The following is a 17,229-nucleotide window of genomic DNA, read 5'->3' on the forward strand; positions in this document are numbered from 1 at the left end:
TTCAACAATTGGTGCTTTCTTGGCAACAATGTTTGAATTTGTTTGATTGGAGGCCTCCCGAGTGCAAAAAATATATAAATTCATTGACAGCAGAGGTGTTGGCAGCGTCAAGGATATTACACTTGGATGGAAAAGAAAGTCTAAATTCATAGTTCAATCGAATGGCAAGGGTAGGCTTGGTAACTGTGGAAGATGGTATTTTAGAGTCATGTAGGAAAATGATCGCCTTTCGAACAATCAGAAATAAGTTTAAGATACCAGGTGGATATGGGTATATTTGGCAATCAATATTGGCATTTCCTAGATTAGTTTTCCCAATTCCAGAGTTGGTGGTCGAGGAACCATGGAAAGATTGGTCATTTGGTAATGGGAAATCGATTCATGTGGTGCATACTAATGATGTGTACCATAAGTTGGTTGATGATAGAGCTTGGTTAGCAAATAAGGTTTTGGATACATGGCGCATTACTCGAAATATGGATTGGTAGCATAGAGTTTTAGTTGCAGGGTGGCAGTCTCATCTTCCATTTCGTGCAAAGGTGTTTCTTTGGCGTGCCATAGTTGGTCAGTTGACTTTGGCAATGGCCTTAAAACGAAGACATATTTCAAATGGGACATGTTTTTTCTGTACGGTGGTTGAAAAAGATGCACGACATAGGTTCATTGCATGTTCGGTTGCTAAAGTCATTTGGGTGATTATGTCACAAATTTGGGCATCGATAACAGGAAATATTTTGTCACCTTATAAATGGGTTTTTATGGATGCGAATAAAGTTATGCCCGCACCATCGTATAAGGTTGTTTTTTATTACCTTAGATATTGGGGGATGTGATTTAATTGGACCATGAGAAATGGGTTCTTGTTTTATGGACTTCATGGGGTAACACAACAACTCCGTAGGATGAAAGGGAAATTGATCGGGCAATTTTCACAACTATGTTGTATGGGGACGTTGTCCCAAGAGGAGATAGACTTATGTCATCTAGTTTTACAACACTTGAGAGGGTTTCCCTTGCACTGTCACTATTTATGACGTAGTGAAGATGGCAAGGGTTGTATTATTATCTTGTTTCAATAACAAACATTGATTTACGAAGAGAGAGAGAGAGAGAGAGAGAGAGAGAGAGAGAGAGAGAGAGAGAGAGAGAGAGAGAGAGAGAGCTTAGAGACTGAGAACAAGAAGCTATATTCGCAAGAGATAAAATTACATCCAACAACATCTAAGTTACAAAATAGGTTGGTTTAAATGCGACAATTGCCCTTTCTACTATTTACAAAACTAGCCTAGTATGTCCACTGCTAGTGTGAAAGCCATCACATTTGGGAAGTTGGGTTTGATTCTCAACACTCCCCTTCAAACACAACTTTTGGTCATCGGAGAGATTGCCTTGTTGTTTGGCTCGTTTTGGCTTTCTGAGTTTCTCGGCTTTGTGGCCGAATGGTCGGTCGACTTCATAAGTCAATTGGTCGGATTAGCTTCGACTAAACAATTGGTATGACTTCAGATGATTTTGTGCTCCTTGTCTCATTAGTCAATTGGTCGGTTTGACTACTACTTCGATTGTTCCTTCGGTCGACTACTATCTGGTTCTTGTATTGTACCCGTTGGCTTTGTCCGTTGTGTTACTGCACTCCCCCTCAAGCTCGACAATGCAGATATCGTTAGACCAAGGCTTGTCATGAATTGCCTGAGCTTGTTGGCTCCTAAGGCTTTTGTGAATATGTGAGCTACTTGAAGCTTCATGCTGATGTGTTGCAGGTCAACATCTCTAGCCTGAACGTGTTCTCGGATGAAGTGGTAGTGCACTTCGATATGGTTCGCGCATGCGTGGAGCATCAGGTTATGAGCCAGATGAATACTGCTCATGTTATCGTAGTAAAGGAGAACCGGATCCTTGATGGGAATGCCTAGATTCTTCAAAATATGCTTCATCTAGACAACTTCACATGCCGCGACAACCGCGCCCCTATATTGGGCCTCTGTGCTTGACAGTGTGATTGTCGGCTGCATTTTGCTGCTCTAGGAGATTGCATGCTGCCAAGGGAGAAGATGAACGCTGAGGTCGATCCTTTGTTGGCTTTATAGCCAACCTAGTTTGCATCTCTATACCCTTTGAGTTGGATGATCATTTCCGACTTGTAGAGGATGTTATAATCCATCGTACCACTAATGTACCTGAGTACTCTTTTAGCGCAGTCGACATGAACATTTCATGGTTTCTACATGAATTGGTTAAGTAGACCAACCGAATAGTTGAGGTCGGGTTGTGTGATGATGAGATAAGTTAAAATTATCGACCAGTTGACAGTACTGGGTTGGCTCGTACCCTACAGTTCCAGAGTCGGCATTGAGCTTCTGATTTTGATCGAGAGGGGTGGACACAGGTTTGCACTTGGTCATCCCGAACTTGTACAGTAAGTTGAGGATGTAGTGCTGTTGGGAGATCATAATTCCAAATGGTGTCCGAATTACTTCTATGCCTAGAAAGTAATGGAGCTCCTCAATATCTTTTATTTCAAATCAACCGGACATGACAGATTTGACTCTATTGATATTGATCAAGTTTTCTCCATTGGTTACCAAATCATCCACGTACAAGATGATGATAATCGGGCTTCCAGAATTGTTGCTCACATAGAGGGAGTTTTTTGATTTCGACATTCTGAAGCCGATTTGGTGAAGATACTTTGTGATCTTCGAATGCCAAGCATGTGGTGCTTGCTTGAGTCCATATAATGACTTCTTGAGCCGACATATTGTTGTAGGGTGTTTGGTCAATTTGAAACCAGGTGGTTGAATCTTGAAGACCTCCTCTTCTAATTTGCCTTGAAGAAAGGAATTCTTCACGTCCATTTGATGGAGGTGCCACCCTTTAGTAGTTGTGAGAGCTATGTCTATCCGAACAGTCCTCATCTTTGCCACCAGGGGAAAGGTTTCCTCATAGCCGACTTCGTGTGTTTGAGCGTATCCCTTAGCTATGAGTTGTGCCTTGTAGCGGTTCACCGAGCTGTCGACATTATATTTTACCTTGTAGATCCACCTACAACCGATTGCTTTCTTGTGTGGTGAGTGGGGGACGAGATCCCATGTCTTGTTTTTGCATAGTGCCTGTATTTCCTCATCCATGGCTCCGACCCATCATGGATCCTTGGCGGCCTCGGAAAAAATTTCCGGTTCTTAGACAGTTGCCACCTTCATCATAAAGGCATAATGATACACCATGTAGTCGTAATAGCCGAATTGGCTAACCGGGTTCTTCTCTTGGGTGGAGCGACAAAGCTCTCGTTTGCGGCAATTATGGCGTTTATAACTGCATTTGTCTGGAAAATAGGGGCATCAACGCCTTCGAACTCACTATCGAGTGAGTGAGTCGATGAGTTTTCGTCCGGATCTTCGTACTGCGGCATTTTGGGCCTTCCCTTTGGCCATCTTCGGACTTGGTCAAGAAGTGCTTCGATCACTCGGAGGCTCTTGAGGTTCACTTAGTCTGGTCATATTGGACTTTCTTCGAACATATGCTTAGAGTCGATCTTCATCTTCTATCTCTTGGTCGGCCAAGTTTGGGTCAACTGGGGTTGGAGTCGGAGTCGTCTATGGTTCGTACCAGGATGCCGACTCGTCAAAGACGACGTCCTGACTCATTCGAACTTTCCGGGTAGATGGGTTATAACACTTGCATCCCATTTGTTTGAGTGAGTACCCTATGAGGATACACTACTCCGACTTAGGATTAAGCTTCGCTTTTCGTCGGGAATTGAGCCAAATATCTTGATGTGGGATAAATCTGGCTTCTTTCTGAAGAACTTCTCATGGGGTGTGACATCGTGCACTCCCGAGGTTGTGCATCAATTCATGAGGTAGATGGTTGTGTTTGTCGCTTCTTCCCAATACGATTTCTGTAAAGAATAGCGTGTGGAAGCAATAGGAAACCGAACACGGAAAATACGAAGGTTTAATGGAGAGCTTGTATATGCACAGTATGCGGGAGAGACAGAGAGAGAGAACACATAGAAAAAATTCAATTCAAAATAATACTCAATCTGTACATAGGATGTGCTCAGTGAGCACTTTTATACAAGTCCATACGGACTGACAGAAGTACTGACACGTACTTCAATGCTCATAACTGAGCTCTACGCTAATTCCCAAAATATATTCCTACGCGGAATATCTTTCCAATGGCCTCGCGGTTTATGCACCGCTACGGCTTCTCGTTACGCACCGGTTTGCGTACTGGTTTACGCACCCGTTTTACGCACCGGTCCGGCCTAACCGATCGGCCCCAACCGATCTGGTGCTCGGCTTGCATAGCCGATCCGGCCAATGTTGAGCTTGTATCTCAACACTCCCCCTCAAGCTCAACTTGAGGTTCCATTTGCTCTTCCGGATTTGCTCTCCGGTTCCTTCTGGCTTCATGCCTCGCTCGCGCTCCTCGACCCATTCGATTCCGCGCGCCTCGACCCTTTCGGTCGGCTTGTTTGCTCACACGGCCCTTCTCAGCTTCCTTGTTGTTGCGGTGTTGGCGCCTCTTTTGCTGCCTTCTCTTACGCTTGGCCCTTGGTTGATTCAGCGTATCCGAATCAAATATCCGAACCGACTCGGCTTCCTCTAATCGGTTTTTGCTCTCGTCCGAGTTGGTTGTCTCCAACTTGTCCTCGGTCTTCTCGCCCTTGGTTGGCTTTGGCTCTTTCTTTCGACTGCTCCCCTTATGTCTGCTTTCGGAGTCTTCTGCGGGTCCGCCCTTGGCTTCTTCAGCCGGCCGAGATCGAATTCATCATCCGACTCGGTGTCTCGGTCTTCGTCTTTCGGAATGTCTCTCCCCCTCAAGTTTGGCACGTCGAGGTGACGCAACCCAAGCGCAACCGAGAATTGCTGCAACTTGTCCAAACCAAGAGGCTTGGTGAATATGTCGGCGTTCTGCCAATCTATTGGAACATACTGAAGTTCGACTTCACCGGAGAGGACACACTCACAGACGAAATGGTAGTGCACCTCAATGTGCTTAGTCTGGGCGTGGAAGACAAGATTTTTAGCTAGCTGGATGCTGCTAAGGTTGTCGTAGTAGATTGTCGTTGGATCGGATACCTTCACCTGCAGATCCTTAAGTAGCCGCTTGAACCATATGGCTTCGCATGTCGCGACCACCGCTCCTCTATACTCGGCTTCGGTGCTCGACAACGCAACTGTCGGCTGCTTCTTGGTACTCCATGCGATCGTGGCACTCCCGAGAGAGAACACGAAACCGGATGTGGATCGGCGATCACCGGCGTTTCCGGCCCAATCAACATCGGTGAAACCGACCAACTACGCGGCAGTATCGGCCCGATATAGTAGCCCCCGATCCTTAGTGCCACTGACATACTGGTGTAGGCGTTGTGCGCACTAAAGGTGATCCTCGGTCGGTCGTGCCATGAACTGACCAATCACCCCGACCGGGTAGCTGAGATCTAGTCGGGTGATGGTCAAGTATATATGGCTTCTGACTATCTGTCAGAACCTCGTTGGGTCACATACCTTTCCAGAATCGGGGCGAAGCTTGACGGTTCTATCTAGAGGAGTCAAGACGGACTTACAATCGGCCATCCCGAATTTGAAGAGCATATTCAACGCGTAATGACGTTGGCTAATCAAGATGCCTTCTAGGGTACGGATCACTTCGATCCCGAGGAAGTAATGAAGGTCTCCCAGATCCTTCATGTCGAATGATGCCGTGAGCTGGAGCTTTACGCGGTCTATCTCACCTAGGTCAGCGCCGGTGATGACCAAGTCATCAACATAAAGTAAAATACTAATTGGCCCGAGTTGACCTTTACGGATGAACAGTGAGGAGTCTGATTTTGACGTCACAAAACCCATCCGATGCAATTGTTACGTGATCTTCGCGTTCCTGGCACACGTGGCTTGCTTTAGTCCGTAAAGGGACTTCTTCAATAGGCACACCGCCGAAGTGTTCGTTCCGGAGTGAAATCCGGGGGGCTGTACCATGTACACCTGTTCCTCAAGCTCACCTTGCAGGAATGCATTCCTTACATCCATCTGATGTAAATGCCACCCCTTTGCCACAGCGACCGCGAGCAAAACACGGACAATCGTCATCTTCGTGATCGGCGCAAACGTCTCATCGTAGTCGATGCCGTGTTTCTGCGCATAGTCTTTTGCTACTAACCGGACCTTGTAGTGGTTGACCAAGCCGTCAGTGTTGTACTTGACCTTGTACACCCACCTACATCCGATCGGCTTCACACCTTTCGGTGCGTCAATCAGGTCCCAGGTTTCATTCTCTGCCAATGCGTGCATCTCTTCCTCCATTGCGGCACGCCAATTCGCGTCCTTCGCCGCCTCTACGTAGCTCTCCGGCTCACGCACTTCCGCTACACGTGTCATGTACGCATAGTGATGCGCCATGTACTTGTTGTAACCGAACTGCACAACAAGGTTCTTCTGGCGGGTTGATCGGCGTAATTGCTCATTAGCCGATGTTGAGGCTTTCATGGCCGACGCAGACTTCGCTCTCAAAGACCCATCATCACTTCCCTCGAAGTCGGACTCGCGTCGATCCGACTCGTTCCTATCCGTGTCGTAATCTGACACCTTCTTCTTCCCTTTTTCTTTGTGCTTAAACCGTCTCCTCGGCTTCCTGCGCGGGGAATGCACGACCGAGTCTCCACTACTCACCGGCTCTTCATCGGACTAGTCAAACCGACTTAGTCGTCCATCCGGTCTGCTTAATTGAAACAAAATCAGACTCTCTTCACGGGTCCCCATTTCAGGCTCATCCGGGGGCATCTCGGCCTCGCTGACCTCATCATCAGAACTCGGATTGGAGGTGAGGTCCGGAGTCGGAGGCAAGTACCAGGACGCGGACTCGTCAAACACAACGTCGTGGCTCATGCGCGCTTGTTTGGTGCGAGGGTTATAACACTTATAGCCTTTCTGCTCATTCGTATAGTTGACCAAGATATACTTCTCGGCTTTCGCGTCTAGCTTCCTCCGCTTCTCCTTTGGCACATGCACATACGCAATGCTACCGAAAACTCTCAAGTGTCGTAGATTTGGCCTCCTTCCGAAATACTGCTCATGCGCCGACACTTTGTCTCCGATCTGATTCTGGATGTATACCGCGGCTCATACCGCTTCGGCCCAATAGAACTTGGGCAAGCTCTTTTCCTCCAGCATTGCCGTGCTGCTTCCACAATTGACCGGTTCTTTCTCTCGGCCACACCGTTTTGCTCCGGTGTGTATCTACAACTGAATTCGCGTCGAATTCTCATCTATTGCAGATAGCCGTTGAATTGACCGGAAAAGTACTCTTTTCCGCCATCCGACCGCACACACTTGATCTTTCTTCCTATTTCCCTTTCGACGAAACTCTTGAGGTTCCGGAAACAGTCAAAGACTTCACTCTTCTTCTCAATGAGGTAGATCCACGTGTGCCGCATATAGTCGTCAATGAAGGAGACAAAATATCGACTCCCGCCAAGACTAATGTTCTGTGCAGGCCCCCATACATCGGAATGTATCAAGTCAAGATTGTTCCGGCTCCGGTTACGCTCGTTAGGGAAAGGAAGCCGGTGTTGCTTCCCGAGTTGACAGGCTTCACAAATTCGTGCCTTCCGGCCACTAAATTTGGGCAATCCGAACACCACTTGTTTTGATTGCATGTCTTGAAGCCGTTGATAGTTGATGTGGCCTATCCTCTTGTGCCATAAGTTGATATCCGACTCGACTTTTTGTCCTTTCGCGAACATTGCGGTGCCACCGTCACTAGAGTCAAGGATATACATCCTCCCATCTCTGCGCCCTTGCGCAATAAATCAGCCTTCTTCTTCGAAGATCTACCCAACCGACACCAGATTGTTCGTGATTGTGGGGACGTGTAACACATTCATAAGTTTCCCTTTTTGCCCGACATGGCTCAAGGGAACTTCACCGACATTCGCGATCGGATGCAGAGTGTCGTCTCCGGTTGCGACTACTCCCGGTTGCATCAGTTTTTCTAGGTACGAGAATCACTCCTTGTGGCACATCATGTGGTTTGACGCACCGGAGTCAACGTACCACACCTCGTCCGATTTTGGGGTGGACATCTTCATCGAGTTCGCTTCGTGTCTCGTCACGAAGGCTGACCCTTTTCCGGCTTTCCGGACCCTTCGGCGTAGTGCGATCACTGCCGATTTCCTTTGTCGGTTCGTCCGGAGCCTGATCCGGATCCGGTCCTCTCTGAATCGGCGCACTTCTTCCAGCACTCGCTTTGCTTGTGGCCTTTCTTGCCACAGTACCAGCATTCCGCTGTGGATTTCCCTTGCCGGTTCTTGTTGCCTCAACTCCCCTTGTTTCTGGAGGGTCTGGAATTGCTGTCGGCATCACTTCGGTGCCTTCGTCCTTGATCTCGTCGGCGGCCTCCATTGCGCACCAACTAGCCTCGTTCGCCACAACCACGGGGCCTATCTCCCTCTGTGTACTAATCTTGTTATCGGCATGTGTGCTCGTCGATGCACCCGCGTGGTTCTCCTCTATAAGGAGCATCGACTGTAAGTCGAAAAATGACGACGTATTCCCCCATGTACACACAACAGTTCGGAATGCTCTGAATTTCGACGCCAATCCCCCGAGACAGATCTGCACCATCTTGCCTTCCTCGACGTTCACATCGATGGAGGCTAAGGAGTCACATATATCTTTGATCTTCGAGGTGTAATCAGCCACCGACAAATCACGTTGTCGTAGGTTGCTTAACTCCTCTCAGAGTTGAAGCTTTCTGGCTGTAGTGTTTGCAGCGAAAATCTTCTTTGGATTTCCCCAAGCATCTTTCGGCATTTTTGCATCCCGAATGTAGTTTAGGAGTTGTTCGCCCACACAAGACGCGAAGTAGTACAGTACTCTGCTCGCCGACTGTGCCCACACCGGGAAATCTCTTTGTGTTGATTCGGGTGCTGTGTCATTTGCTCCGTCGACATAGCTCCAGTAACCGTGCCTGAGCAGGTACTGGTGTATCTTGTAGGACCAAGACACGTAGTTGTTTCTGTCGAGCTTCTCCATCGGAAGCGAGCTAGCCATGCCTCTATCCATCGGTTTTACTTGTTCTTCTTGGTTAGTTTCCCTTTCAAGCTATGTCGGTTGCAAAGGTTCTTAACGCTCGTGCTCTGATACCATGTAAAGAATAGCGTATCCATCGGTTTTACCTGTTCTTCTTGGTTAGTTTCCCTTTCAAGCTATGTCGGCTGCAAAGGTTCTCAACGCTCGTGCTCTGATACCATGTAAAGAATAGCGTGCGGAAGCAATAGGAAACCGAACACGGAAAATACGCAGGTTAATGGAGAGCTTGTATATGCACAATATGCAGGAGAGACAGAGAGAGAGAACACACAGAAAAAACTCGATTCAAAATAATACTCAATCTGTACATAGGATGTGCTCAGTGAGCACTTTTATACAAGTCCATACAGACTGACAGAAGTACTGACATGTACTTCAACAATTTCGGTAGGTTCTTTTCATTCATCATTGCCCTATGTACCTCTAATATGTGTCGATTGTTGCGTTCGGTGACTTTGTTTTGTTGAGGTGTGTGTCAACATGAGAACTCTCGTTAAATTCCTTCCTTTCGGAGATAAGTTGTAAATTCGTCCAAGAAGTACTCTTTACCCCCATTTGATCGAAGACATCGGATGAGCCGACCTAGGCTTTTTCGACTTCATTCTTCTACCGCATAGGGTAGATCCAGGTGTACCTGGAGATGTCATCGATGAATGTGATATAATATCAACACCTGCTGAATGTGGCTATCCGTGCCGGTCCCCAAACGTCGAAGTGGACAACATCCAAGACTCCTTTACTCACATTCATCTCTTTCGGGAATGGATGTCAACGTTGTTTGTCGAATTGGCACGCCTCACATACACCAGTGCTCTCTCTTTTTGTAAAATCCGGGATTCTGACGATGACTCCTTTCGACTGCATCTTTTGGTCCAACTTCTGGAGATTAATGTGGCCGATTCTCTTGTGCCATAGTTTCAAGTTGGTGTCAACTTTGAGGCCTTTTGCAAACATGGCCGACTTCACCTTGTTCGACTCGAGGATGAACATTCGACCTTCTCGTCGACCGTCTTTTTCCATGAAGCACCCTTCATTGTTGAACCAGACTTACATGCCTTGCTCTACTATGTGGCTGACCGAGACCAGATTTTTCGTGATGGTCAGGACATGCAAAACGTTCTTTATATAGGTTTGTTTGCCTTCATTCCCAAATGGGACATTACCGACATGTTGAATGGGGTGAATTGTGTCATCCCCAGTTTCGACATAGTGGGGTCGATCAAGTTTTCATAATTCTCAGAACCAATCTTCATGAAACATCATGTGATTGGATGCTCCTAAGGCGACAAACCATACATTTTCTGGAACGGAGGTGTTGGTCAGACTTGGTGCCGACATTGAATGTGCCTTGTGCCTCATTACGAACATTCTGCCATGGTTGTCATAGTTGGAGTTCGTTGCATAATTTGTGAGTTGTCGGTTGGTGGACGCCGACTCTTGTTTCTTCTTTTGACACTCCTCTTCGTAGTGGCCAAGTTTTCCACAGTATCCACATTCGATCGGGCTGATTTGGTGGCTTGGTCCGGCAGGATGGCTCCCCATTCTGCCAAACTCCCTCGGTGCATTCCTAGCATCTTGCCAATGGCAGGGGTTGTGTTCTCGAGTCGACTGATCATGTCGGCCTCGTCCTAATCGGCCTTTATTCCCTTGGCCAAATCCTCTTCCCTCGTCCGGCCGGGAGTAGAGCATTTGATCATTTGGCACATTGCTCCTCGATCAGATCATGTGGTGCACACTAATGATGTGTACCATAAGTTGGCTGAAGATAGAACTTGGTTAGAAAATAAGGTGTTGGATACATGGAGCATTACTAGAAATGTAAAGTGGTGGCGTAAAGTTTTAGATGCAGGGTGGCAGTCTCATCTTCCATTCCGTGCAAAGGTATTTCTTTGGCGTGCTATAGTTGGTGGGTTGCCTTTGGCAATGGCCTTAAAACTAAGACATATTTTGAATGGGACATGTTTTTTCTGTACGGTGTTTGAAGAAGATGCTAGACATAGGTTCATTACATGTGCGGTTGCTAAGGCCATTTGGGTGATTATGTCAAAAATTTGGGCATCGATAACAGGGAATGTGTTGTCACCTTATAAATGGGTTTTTATGGATGAGGATAAAGTTATGCCCACACCATCATATAAGGTGGTTTTTCATTACCTTAGATATTGGGGGATGTGGTTTAATTGGACCATGAGAAATGAGTTCTTGTTTGATGGACTTCATGGGATAACACAACAAATCCGTAGGATGAAAGGGAAATTGGTTTAGCAATTTTTAGAACTATGTTGTATGGGGATCTTGTCCCAAGAGGAGATAGACTTATGTCAGTTTTACAACACTTGAGAGGGTTTCCCTTGCACTATCACTATTTATGAAGTAGTGAAGATAGCAAGGGTTGTATTATCATTTGTTTTAATAACAAACATTGATTTAATGAAAAAAAAGAAAAAAGAAAAAGAGAGAGAGAGAGAACAAGAAGCTATATTCGCAAGAGATAAAATTACGTCCAACAACATCTAAGTTACAAAAGAGGTTGGTTTAAATGCCAACTAACCTAGGGCAACTGCCCTTTCTACGATTTACAAAACTACCCTAGTGTGTCCATTGCTAGTGTGAAAGCCATTACATTTGGGAAGTTGGGTTTGATTCTCAACATTAGGAATTTTTGAATCATTTTATGGTAAAACACTTTGGCGAATATAGTTAGATAGATTTATTTTATCATCACGTCCTCAAAGATAAAATCAGATTAGACTCGAACATTTTCACATCGACTAAGGAGTTTATAAGTTATTCTAGATGTTCAAGAATTCTACATATGAGCATTGCAATTGAGAGAAAACATCATGTAAATGGTTGAAAATGTGGGAAGGCAAGTTATGATGTAGAGTGTGGCTACTTTTGCTTGTGAATTTGTTGAGGCATTCGCCAATGCCCCAACCAATCAATAAGAATGCAAGTCTTATGTAGGAGATTGTGAAACTTATGAACAATGGAATAAACTCTATTATGCATGGTGTGTGAGATTTATATGATAGATTTAAAAAATGGTTATGGTCGTCGATATAATTGTTGACATATGGAGCATGAACCTCCACTTCTTTCCAATATTGTGACAATTTGAGAAAAATCTTATTTATAGAAGAATCTATTGTGGCAACATTCTTATGGATACAAGAACACATTGCAAACACGTATTAACTTGGTACTTACAATTCTTCAATACATCTCTAAAAGATGCTTGTGTACTATCATCTCAAAAGCTTTATTTGTGTGCATAAATTATAATGCAATAATATGGGCCTTGATCTTGTCAAACGACTAATCTCCATTAGAACCCAAAGAGTGACAAAGTGATTCAAACCCTAAACCCAAAAACATGCTTGCCCATACACCCTCTTTTTCTTTACTTCAGTCCATGTACTAGTGTTGTTTCCATAACACATGAATAACTTTGCGTCAAGATAACTTACCATGATTGTCATATGAATTGTCTATAATACATATGTATAAATGCCATTTATGTAAAGACTTGATGCAATTTACAGTCAAATTGTACAGTGTATCAAGGTGCAGCACATGACTGTACATATTGCCTATCCAAGTTTGCATTTCCTCTCTGACCATATGAGAATTTTGGGTTTTATAACTTGATCTCCAACCTTGCGAGCAGCCAATTTCTGAAGTCATGAGCATATAACATTAAACGCAAAGATGGAATTGCACTTATTAAAGAGAACCTAACACATCTTTGTTCATATTTGTTTCATGTTTGCTCATATATGTTCTTATAATGCATTTGTGGCCTCGTACGTTTGGCCTTGAGCAAGTGACCCCCTCATGAATGTGCTGCGATTTCCTTGCACCCCATAGCATGCTTTTGCATGGATTTGATTGGAAGTCTGAAGGGAAGGGTACTAAAAGTGGGGTTGCCTTAATTACGAGTGATAGGGGTGTTTTTTCAAATTTCATCTCATGCAAAGGACTCGGTTTGGTGGCTTGATCCCTTTCCTATAAGCTTGAGTCGAGAGTTCAATTCACACCCCACATTAAATTGCCCCATATAAAAACTTTCATGAAAGTTCCTCTTTATATAAAGTCTTGCTTCTACCCTCTCACTTGATATGAACACTCCATGCACATGGCACCTTTTAATCTTCATAATTTGGCTTCTGCAATCTTTACCATCACAATCTTCAGATTTGTCCATGTTTGGAACAGTTTTCGAGCATCTTGAGATAAATTTACCATCAAACATATTTGTATGGTTATTTTCTCAAGTTAATAATCTCAAACTGCATATTTCTCAGTATCATGCAAATCTTTGACCTGAACAAATGCTAATCTTCAGATTCAAAATCATTTTTTTATGCAAGAAGTTTCATAATTAGGCCTTTGCCCATCTTTACCATGACAAACTTGAGAATAACATTTACCATTTGAATATTTCTTTTGATGAGCAGATTCTTTTCTAACTCGACCTTTATTTCAATGCCATAAGAAAATATATTGTCTTTGACATAAATGATTTCATCATCAGACTTCTGCCCATCTTTCTTCCATTGCTTTCCGAACCATTGCACGTTCCTCCCATCTTCCAGCTTCAGCATAGATATTAGATAGCAACACAAATGCAGCGGTGCTCCCTGGTTTTACATCAAGAAGACATTCTGATACATGTTTTGCTAATGCAATCTCCTGAAAACTTCTACATGCAGTTAGAATGGAGGTCCATGTTTCCTCACTATATGGACAATTCGATTCATGTATAAAATTGATTGCTTCTACTAATCTTCCCGCCCGTGTTAACATATTGACCATACATGCATAATGCTCAGCCGTTGGTGTAAGATCGAGGTTCCGAATCATAGATTCAAAATGACAAACCCCTTCTTCGATCAATCCAGCATGACTACAAGCTGACAAAACACCCACTATCATAACATGATCAAGAGTCATGCCATTGGCATACATCTCTTCGACGAGCCACAGAGCATTTTTAGCATTTCCATGAAGTGCGAATCCAGAAACCATGGCGGACCATGATATCATGTCTCTCTCATGCATATGGTCAAAGACATGGCAAGCCAAATCCATACTGCCACATTTAGCATACATATCGATAAGGGTATTCTCAGAGAATGTCCATGGTTTAAACCCATGCTTTACCATACAAATATGAACTTGTTTTCCTAGTTCAAGTGCTGCAAGATTAGCACATGCTTTCATTGCACACACATAAGCCACATCATCTGGCATCACATTTTCACTATGCATTTTCCAGAAGTATATCAATGCTTCTTCTGAGAAGTTATTCTGTATCAATCCTTCCATCATGCTAGTCCATGAGATCACATTGGGCTGAGTCATCTCACAAAAGACATGAAATGCATCTGCAAAGCTTTCACACTTTGTATACATGTCTATAAGGGCATTTCCTATAGCAATACATGGTATTCTTTCATTAATATAGCAATGTATAAATTTTCCTTGTTTCAAAGACCTAGTTTCTACACATGACTTCAAAATACTTAGGAAAGTCACATCATCTGGCTCTAAACCTTGTAGTTGAAGCTGATAGAACAACCCTAATGCTAACTTATATTGCCCAAGATGAACATATGCAGATATCATAGAATTCCATGTAACTATATCATGATCTTGCATCTTATAGAATATTTCTTGAGCCAATATTATGCTACCACACCTAGCATACATATCAATCAGACTACTCCTCATGAAATTATTAAACTCAAGTTTAAATCTGATCATACATATGTGTATCTCTTTACATTGCTCAAGACAATGACAAGATTTAACAATAGCCAGAAATGTATACTTGTTTGGTCTTACATTCTCTTCTTTAATCATCCTCCAAAATAACAAAATAGCATCTTTTCCATATCCAAGCTTTGTATAACCTCCAATAATAAGGGTCCAAGTAAAGACGTTCCTCTCAACCATGTCTTCAAATACAATTCTGGCTTGATTCATGTCCACACATTTGATATACATATTAATCAATGTATTTCCGAGATTTATATCTAAATTGACATTATTTTGCTTAATGGAATCATGAATGGATCTTGCATGTGAAAAAGATTTGTAATAAATACAATCTTGAACAAGACATATATATGTTCCGTGAGATGCATAAATTCCATATGTATTCAGTTTCTGAAGAAGAGAAACTGCATCTAAAATCTTCCCACATTTGCTGAGATGTTTAAGGTGAGCTTCAATGGCGCCGTGGTTGGATGTACTGAGACAGATATTTGAGATAACATTTCGGAGTAAAGAAGACGGATGGAGAGAGAAGATGAAAATGAATGCTTACCTGAGAGAGAAGAAGCCATGGACGCAGAGTAAATTGAGTGATCCTGTCCTAGGACGACGAAAAAACGTGGTTAGAATCATCGTGAGCCATGTCGGGGGCGATGCTTCAGCTTACCATGAGAGAGGGAGAGAGAGAGAAAGATGTAGCTTAGCTGATAGTCCATTGGAGACTGCGGCAGTTAGTAGAATTAAGATGGAATAGAATATAGCGAGGAAATCGGTTTCGAACCCAAGACCTGCGGCAAGTAGTATAGCAATATACCACCAAGGCAAGCTAATTATAAATAGGGGGCAACAAGGTAATTAAATTTTGCTTTATAATAAACAGGATATTTTATTTTTGAACATATAACAAGAGCCATCCTCACATATAACAAGAGTGGTTTTATTATTTATTGTGATGAAAGACCATAATGATGATGATGATGATCAATGGACGTTTACACCAATGCATTGGGGATGGGATGGGGGTTGTGTTTGTTCGGCTCTATCTCATTCGTTCGTTCATTCATTCACAATGCTCGAACTCAAGAGTATTGAGGATACGACACAAGAAATGCACACCATAGAACAAGAGATCGAGTTATGGACGGTCCCACTCGCAAATGGAGGCCGACCTCATGCACTAACTCAGGACATTGAAGCAACATTTTCGGAATGAAAGGAGGCATATACAAGAACACAACAAAAACCTGCACTCCTCGAGGCAACATTACACTAACAACACAACCAAACCCCCCTTCAACATGAGTTTGACACAAATCCCCATTCCAGCAATACAAGCATCAGTCCTTATCGAGAACAACCCACGTCACAGGCACCCCCAAGACCACCTCATGCAAATCAACTACTTGTCACGGACACACCAACGTGAGACTATGACAAGGCTACAATCGAGAAGGTTACGAACATGGAACTCGACGTGATGAGGCTAGAAATTCGGGAAGTTGGGAGTGATGAGATGAGGAACTTAAGACACTAGGAACAATACAAGAGCATACTAGATTGATGTGTCAATGACTGGTGTTGAATCCCTTGAAAAGGACCAAGGAGGTTACAAGTATTTATACTGTGAGTCGAAGTACATGCATTAGAATATTTTGGAGAATATTCAGGAGAATATTCTAGAACTTTCTAAAAACTCCTAGAACTTGAAATAGATAATCTACTAATAATCTACTAAGATATACATAACATGACCATATATTTGGATGTGTTGATTAGAACACAACACTTGACTATATATGTCAAGAGGTCAAGAGTTCAAATCTTGACATGACTGTTGTCATGTCTATGACACTACCATCTTATACCACAAGGGAGAATATTCGTTGTATGGTTTCCCAAGTGTTGGGATCGAATCGAATATTTGTGATATGCAGAAATACAAAACTCGGAACAGAAAACATCAAATACCCCTATGGGAATTTTTGCTTTGTCGATGGGCTCGTATAGGTCTTTGACTATGAGAAGGTCTTCCATCTTTATCTTCCAATCTGCATAGTTATGAGAGTTTAGAACTATCATACTTGGGAAGGCACACACACCTCCTTCCATCTTTTACGTTAGTGCTCAGATACTAGATTTTCGGGATCGAATCGAATATTTGTGAGAAAGATATGCAGAAATACGCAACTCGGAACAGAAAACAACAAAAGTGAACAAGATACATAATGTACACAGTTTTACATGGAAAACCCTAAACGGGAAAAACCACGGGAGAACATATTTTCACTATATAGTGGATATACAAGACAAAGATATTACAACACTCTCTCAACGTAGAGTGTAATAGCCA

At 43.6% G+C, this 17,229-nt stretch overlaps 1 protein-coding gene across 1 annotated transcript in view; it reads right to left on the minus strand.

Annotated features, from left to right (window-relative positions):
* Window positions 1–11,919: 11,919 nt before the first annotated feature.
* The window catches only part of LOC147861949 (pentatricopeptide repeat-containing protein At2g13600-like), a 63,215-nt gene continuing 57,905 nt past the window's right edge, over window positions 11,920–17,229 (minus strand). The window contains exon 2 of the mRNA XM_087323040.1: window positions 11,920–15,427. Within this exon, the coding sequence (XP_087179166.1) occupies window positions 13,632–15,427 (1,796 nt within the window). The 3' untranslated portion in view covers window positions 11,920–13,631. The remainder of the gene's footprint in view (window positions 15,428–17,229) is intronic.

This window comes from Azolla caroliniana, unplaced genomic scaffold (assembly GCF_043228905.1).
Source record: "Azolla caroliniana isolate FFs.n. ecotype wild unplaced genomic scaffold, voAzoCaro1.0.p SCAF_7, whole genome shotgun sequence".
In the NCBI taxonomy this organism is placed as follows: Eukaryota; Viridiplantae; Streptophyta; class Polypodiopsida; order Salviniales; family Salviniaceae; genus Azolla; species Azolla caroliniana.